This window comes from Sinocyclocheilus grahami, unplaced genomic scaffold (genome assembly GCF_001515645.1).
Source record: "Sinocyclocheilus grahami isolate Dianchi unplaced genomic scaffold, SAMN03320097.WGS_v1.1 scaffold225.1, whole genome shotgun sequence".
Lineage (NCBI taxonomy): Eukaryota > Metazoa > Chordata > Actinopteri > Cypriniformes > Cyprinidae > Sinocyclocheilus > Sinocyclocheilus grahami.
The window spans coordinates 1,706,495-1,713,798 of record NW_015505404.1 but is presented as its reverse complement, the minus strand read 5'-3'; the positions used below and the strand labels follow the sequence as shown (position 1 = coordinate 1,713,798).

Below are 7,304 nucleotides of genomic sequence, written 5' to 3'. Positions count from 1 at the left end.
AATTGGTAAACTAAAATAAATACTAATAACCTAGCTGGGTTTTTTTGTTTTGTTTAGTCTCTGCAATTTAAAATCTTCTAGTGGAGTCTAAGCACAGTGACCCTGTGTCAAGGGAACCAAGAGTGACATGTTCGTTTTAAAAGCCTTGTTTGTTTTGAACTTAATTTTCTGAGTTGACAAGTAAAATTACCGTAGCTGCCACTCACAAATGGGCAGCCTCACTACCTCATCAGGTGACCCTACCCTGACCCTTATAGGCACGCTGGAGGACGGAGACAAAGCAGCATAAAAACTTATGTGTGCACTCATATCAATAATACAGGGGCCAAGGACATGGGAGCCAAGAAAAGGGTTTATACCATCTCTCAAACTGATCTTACTCATTAGTTTCTCAACCTGCTTTAACAGCAGCACAATGGCCCACTTTTCATTGAATATTCTGCAGCAAAATTCCACCAGTTTTCTTGTACATATTCAGTGGTTAACCTTTCAAATAATCTTGCGCAAATGTTTTTTTTTTATATATATAATTATGTGGATATGTTTGAATATATATGTTAGTCTGGTAAATTTGTGATATTTTGTGAAACCTATTTATGTTTTGTCGATATAGCGTTACGATGCACGATTAGCGATGTTATGGTAATCGAAAAGTCGAACTCTATTCGCGATACACATACATTTAGCACACTCTGGCAAACTTGTAATATATTTTTTTGCTTATTGAAATGTTGCCGAGACATACAAACACCTTTGTAAAATTTTAAAACATCCATCTTATAAATAATTATGAATGATCTGTTTTAACTACTTTCTTATTCTTTGGTAAGTGCAGTGAATTGATATAGGTTTTGACACAGTGGTCCAGTCAGTCGTTGGCATTCGTGCACGAGCTGTTGGTGTGACGGTGGTCATTGACTGGCTTGTAAACACTTAACATTATAAACGTTTCCCTAAACGACTTGGCCTATATTTCTTCTCTTCGTTTTGTAAACATTAGGTTTGGTTCAAGACACATAATCAGATGACTCCTCCTTTCTCCGATTCTTTTATTTTATTTTGCATTCTTTCTTTTTATTTCTTTTTATTTTAAAGTTGTTGGTATTTGTACTTAATAGGTTTTGGTTCGATTTAAAAAGCATGCAACAAAACACAATCACCGTTATGCTATAGAGAAAACATTTTATTGTAGCTATTAAAAGCATTCAACAACACATACCCGTTTTCCTCAGAACGCACCAGCCTAATTCCCACGTTCAAACTCGAAAAGTGGTATTTCACATTAAACAAATCTTTTCGGAGCCTTCATACAGCATTAAGTTTACTACTACTAGGCTGGCTAATCTAAAGTCTTCCTAAATGCCACGCACGCCCCCGCACACACTGAGAGACAAGCAATCACTTTCATGTGTTAAAAGATCACGTGGTGAACTTTAAACGTCTCCAGGCCTCAATGACAGCACTGACTGTCGTCCCCATTGGTCCCGAAGGCAAATAGTTAATGTAAATATGCTGGCGCTAAGTGGGAGTGCCTCGCCATTAGTTTAGCTGTCACTTGAGCGCTGTCGAATGTCTTCAGTGGCTGTGTCGTTGAGGTCCGCACTAGCATGTGGTCATCCTCCGCGCGCACCTCAACACTAGTCGCGGGAGAGCCGAGTACGATGCAAGTCCACGCGCTCTAATAGGCCTGAGAGAAAACCGCTAAGGAAGCGCTCGTGGACATTTTATATCAGATCGGCGCGGTTCCAGCAGAAAATTCCACCACCGCTCTTTCCACATCCATACGGATTCCCGGCGTTTGGATTGTGTCAGAAGAAGGATGACGGTGTGGTGATGGGAGAGCCAAACAAAACAAACCTATCAGGTGTGTTCTGGCCGAGCGCGAAGGACAGTGCCTATCCCTCCTTTCCGATGTTTTGGCCTACAACAGGCAGCTTGGCCATGCCAACATACCACCATGCCCAGCCTAAACCTCCACCTGACGTGTTGTGCACTAGACATACTGAGCTAGACGTGTCAGAGCAAAGTGACCGAAGCACGAGCACCCCTAAAGACAGTCTACTTGATAACGAACGGTGTTCCAGCACTCAGTCCACCAGAAACGAGGAGGATAAATCTGGGGATGAGAGCAGGTCTATAGAAGGAATACCAGCCACCCCAAGAAAAATAAGCTACATATCTGCATTCAGGCCGGTTGTTAAAGATGTTGAGAGCATCGCAAAGCTATACGGAAACAGGGGTCCGTATTCTGGTCCTCGATCTGGTTATATGTCACCAGATTTCTTGAGTGAAAGTTCTAGTTATAGATCAGTGTCTCCGGGCGTGGACGATCCGGATGTGGATGTGGAGTCGCATAAAGTGCACGAGGACGAGGAGTGTTTGCCGCTGACTGTGGATGACCGGCGGAGTCCTCACGGTTTGACCGTAGCGCAAAGTGACGGGGGAAAAGATCAAGACCAGGACAATAGCCAAATGCTCACCGTGAGTGATCTACACACGACGAATTCAAGTGAAACGCGGTCGTCTGATTTGGAGAGCCACGGCAATAAACACACGACGCGCTTTGAAGTGAGTAACTAAATACAGAACCACGCGTAATTCCTGCGATTTTGTATTAATAGCTAAGATTCTTTTCTCATTATTTTAAAAAGCAGGGTTAGGTAGCCTATTAAACGGCTTGATTTTTTTTATGAAATGATTCATTATATTGATTTTAAACATTGTATTTATTCTCTATTATTTTAAAATATAAATATCTTGAAAAAGTTGCCCGTTATATAAAAGCCGTCAGAAAAGTAGAATTAAGGAAATGTCTTTTTTTTTTATAATAATAATAATAATATTAATGTTTTTCTTTTTCCAACGGTGTTCCAGCACTCAGTCCACCAGAAACGAGGAGGATAAATCTGGGGATGAGAGCAGGTCTATAGAAGGAATACCAGCCACCCCAAGAAAAATAAGCTACATATCTGCATTCAGGCCGGTTGTTAAAGATGTTGAGAGCATCGCAAAGCTATACGGAAACAGGGGTCCGTATTCTGGTCCTCGATCTGGTTATATGTCACCAGATTTCTTGAGTGAAAGTTCTAGTTATAGATCAGTGTCTCCGGACGTGGACAGCGTGGACGATCCGGATGTGGATGTGGAGTCGCATAAAGTGCACGAGGACGAGGAGTGTTTGCCGCTGACTGTGGATGACCGGCGGAGTCCTCACGGTTTGACCGTAGCGCAAAGTGACGGGGGAAAAGATCAAGACCAGGACAATAGCCAAATGCTCACCGTGAGTGATCTACACACGACGAATTCAAGTGAAACGCGGTCGTCTGATTTGGAGAGCCACGGCAATAAACACACGACGCGCTTTGAAGTGAGTAACTAAATACAGAACCACGCGTAATTCCTGCGATTTTGTATTAATAGCTAAGATTCTTTTCTCATTATTTTAAAAAGCAGGGTTAGGTAGCCTATTAAACGGCTTGATTTTTTTTATGAAATGATTCATTATATTGATTTTAAACATTGTATTTATTCTCTATTATTTTAAAATATAAATATCTTGAAAAAGTTGCCCGTTATATAAAAGCCGTCAGAAAAGTAGAATTAAGGAAATGTCTTTTTTTTTTTATAATAATAATAATAATATTAATGTTTTTCTTTTTCCATTCAACTATAAGTAAATCTTTTCGATTTATTTTAAATGTTATTTAGTGTGTCTTATTCTAATCTAATTTATATAATTCGGCTAATTATTGTTAATGTTTTCAAATGAGCAAGTAAGCTGAATGCATCCAGATTATGGGGATAATTGTCGCGCTGCATTTGAAATTTATAGGCTACTGATTAATTCAGGAAATTTGTTGTAAGTGGATATGGCTCTTCATAATCTTAGTTCTTTAAAAAATGTAATTAGATCGAAATAGCGGACGTTCCACTCGCATTCAAATACAAAATGCAAAATTGGATAATTGCGAATAATTGTCTTCTCGATTTTACAGGTCTATTCACGTGAACGAGACGAGCACGTGCATCAAATGAGCACATCTTATTTTGGTTCAACGACCACTTACCAACGCGAATCGAGTGGTAGGCCTGTTTTCATGTGGATTTTTCTTTCTTCAATTTTTAGAAAACAAAGTCTATCTTATCATAAATATATATGCTTATAGTTAAAGACGTGCATGAAGAAGAACCTTCATCTACGGTGGAAGAGATGGAGCCCAAAAATCATCAGGATCAAACTAACATCAATGAGGAGCGCCTGAAGGAACCAAATGATGGTGCGTATCGTTAACTGGACCTCCTAATATTCAACACTAGTCTGTTGATTTGCTTCATATGTATTTGTTGTGTGTGCAGACGAGGAATCAGTGCGCAAGGACACTGGCAGCAGGGTCTCCTTAATTGAGAAAAACATAGAGAGCATGGCCAAAGGTAAACAAAACAATATGTGCTGCATTTAGAAGAGCTGAAAAGAAAATGATTAGTTGAAATTGATTTTTTTTTTAAAGAAATTATGGTTTCCATGGGGGTTTTAGCAATAGCATAACAATGTTGTTTATTTTGGTAATAAAACCATTAATCATTTTGCAATTCTAAGTCATTTTAAAACATTTGCATGAGCTGCTGCTTTTATTTATTTTAACAGAGGAATTGCAGAAACAACTCGTGGAACAAGTTGAGCTTAGAAAAAAGTTGGAGCGTGAATTCCAGAATCTAAAAGGTAGGTTATGTTAAAAAAAAAAGTAATGTATTATTTACGCTTTACTAAACATATACAAAAATATCAGATCCTTAACTAATTCTCTAATGTTTATTTATAGGTTGTTACAAACTTACAATAGCTTGAATTTAAGTCATTCTAAATTTAAATACTTAGATATTTTGATTTATAAGAACTGAAACTTGGAAAACAATAAAAAATACTGTTTGAATATAATCAATTTTATGAAAATGGATACAAATGCATTATTAATTGCCTCTGCCTGTAAAATGCTGATTAATAGTTGGTCATTTAAAATGAAATACTAATAGCTACATTAAAAATTACAATTAAAAAAAAATATTGTCATGTGTTAACGGAGATACAACAAAGAGTCCAACAATCAACAGAGCTCAATAGATTTAGATGAGTTTTGCATAACAGGGGCACCACATAAAAAAATCTGCCAGCATTCATAAGTGAAAAGATTTAGCAGTCATTTGGTTGAATGTTATGGTTTTTCATCTTTTTTAAATTGAGAATTAATTTTACAGAAAATAGTGAACTACTGCAACAGAAACAAAATACTTAAACACGTGATAAAGTTTAGCATGACAATGATTTAAACACAGGAAAAACGATTATTGGAGAGGCTGATGAAAACGGATTCTTACAACGACAACATTTAAATGTCATGGCTGTACACAATTTTAAAATGTATTGTAAATGGTCTGTGTTCATTTTTAGACATATACATAAATAATTTTAAGTTTCAGTGCTTTAAACTTAAAAGCAGTCGAAATAATGAATTAGGGTCTGAATATTTTTGCAAAGCACTATATAATTGTTTCTTTTCTTATATAGTGATAAACATAAATGTGCTTTGATATTTAATTTACTTCACATTTTTTTCTTAGACAGTTTTCAAGACCAAATGAAAAGAGAGCTCTCATACAGAGAGGAAATGGTGCAGCAACTCCAGATTGTTCGAGGTAAGCGTTTGACTTCACATGACAAGTTCTGCCTTTCTATTTAATAGAACAACAATACACTAATCAGAACTGATCACACCCTTTTAGGACTTTTTGTGGTCCTTTCTGGAGTTTGTTCAGTCCTTATGACTGTTTTATATGCTACTAAGCATTAGGTTTATGCATTTGCATTGCTGCAGTAAGGGACAAGCAGACAGGGATCTGATGGTTTTTATCAACTTCAGAAACACGTACACTTGAATGCCTAAAAAATCCCATGCACAAAACTGAACCATTTTGGATGAGGGGAAAAATTAGTTTTCCACACCTGAGATATCCTTTGTCTCTCCTGCGCAGACACTTTGTGCAGCGAGAGAGAGACAGGTTATGCTATTCAGCAGAAGTTAAAAGGTAATTGATTCTAGCAAAGGCAAGCAAATAATAGCGTTCAGGATAACTGAAGGACTTGAAAAAAATCCTTGTAAGGCACAGTATTCAAAAGTGTGACCTTGAATAATTTTGATAACCCATGCCAGCTAGATGTTCATTTGTAGACAGTTTATATATTATTTTAGAAGCAGACTTGAGCCACACCGCAGTTTATGATAGCAGTTATTGTCCTAGAACACATTGTTTCTCACACTCTGTTTCTCTCTATACACATACCAACACAGACAATCACGTGCCGCTTTTGTTTTAAATTATTCATTCACTTTTTTCCCAGAAGCTCACGACGCACTACACCATTTCTCGTGTAAGATGCTGACTCCCCGTCACTGCGCTGGGACCTGCACCTTCAAACCTCCTCTTCTACCGCCTTGATGGACACCTATTGAAGACATAAGTGTGCTTTAGAAGTACTGCTGTGTCAAATAAAACTTTACTTTTTTCCCTCTGCAAAACACTGTCAACCTTTAGACCTGGAATAAGCAAGTGTGTACTGTAGTATTTTAGCTCTTACACTGTAATGAAGTCATTTTCATTTGCAAAAGAGTGTTTTCAGAGTCACTGTATGTACTGTATAATTTATATAAAGTTCTAGAAAATTGCATTATAAAAAAATTGACGTCCCACTTAAAAATATTATCATCAGTTGTAGAAATCACTGGTATTAAGTGGCTATGTGCAATGCATATATTTGTTATGTATCCTGTGATACCCTTTTTGATAGTGATAGGTTAGGACATTTTGTTAAATTAGATGCAACACTAATGAATGTTTTTGTATATTTTATTTATTCCATGTCCATGTTGGTTGTTTACTCTCATCTGCATATTTGTATAATATTGATGTAAAGCACTTTAAATTGGCAGCCCTAACTACTGAAATGTGGATTAAATGATCCTGTTTGAGAGTTGGTCTTCATTTCATCAATTTCCATAACAATGAACTACATTTGCATCTGTGTAAGTCCCAAAGAACAACATGACATTGATATCAAAATCTTAGTTTGAATATACCGGTGCATATTTCCATGAAAATAACTATCATTATGACAGTTTTGATCATTGCAGAAATCCAAGAAGTTTGTTAAAAAATATAGTCTTAAATTCAGGGTGTCGAAGAAAGTTCCTACTGTAGTTTGCTTTATCTTGTATATACTGTAGTGTAGCATATACACATTGACTGGGCAG

At 37.0% G+C, this 7,304-nt stretch overlaps 1 protein-coding gene across 1 annotated transcript; it reads left to right on the top strand.

Annotated features, from left to right (window-relative positions):
* Positions 1 to 1,833: 1,833 nt before the first annotated feature.
* Positions 1,834 to 6,692, top strand: LOC107596996 (SKI family transcriptional corepressor 1 homolog-B-like). Its single transcript, XM_016287879.1, has 8 exons — positions 1,834 to 2,568; positions 2,882 to 3,280; positions 3,996 to 4,083; positions 4,167 to 4,277; positions 4,357 to 4,431; positions 4,646 to 4,720; positions 5,617 to 5,691; positions 6,395 to 6,692. Exons 1-8 carry the CDS (start codon positions 1,834 to 1,836, stop codon positions 6,490 to 6,492), a joined length of 1,656 nt encoding a protein of 551 aa, XP_016143365.1. The 3' UTR covers positions 6,493 to 6,692.
* The last annotated feature ends 612 nt before the right edge of the window (positions 6,693 to 7,304 follow it).

Bases quoted from the DNA above. Each gene is read 5' to 3' on its own strand.
- LOC107596996 (XM_016287879.1), top strand. From the start codon at position 1,834: ATGGGAGAGCCAAACAAAACAAACCTATCAGGTGTGTTCTGGCCGAGC. The intron at 2,569-2,881 runs GTGAGTAACTAA...TCCAGCACTCAG, and splicing joins AACACACGACGCGCTTTGAA to TCCACCAGAAACGAGGAGGA. The intron at 4,721-5,616 runs GTAGGTTATGTT...TTTTTTTCTTAG, and splicing joins TGAATTCCAGAATCTAAAAG to ACAGTTTTCAAGACCAAATG.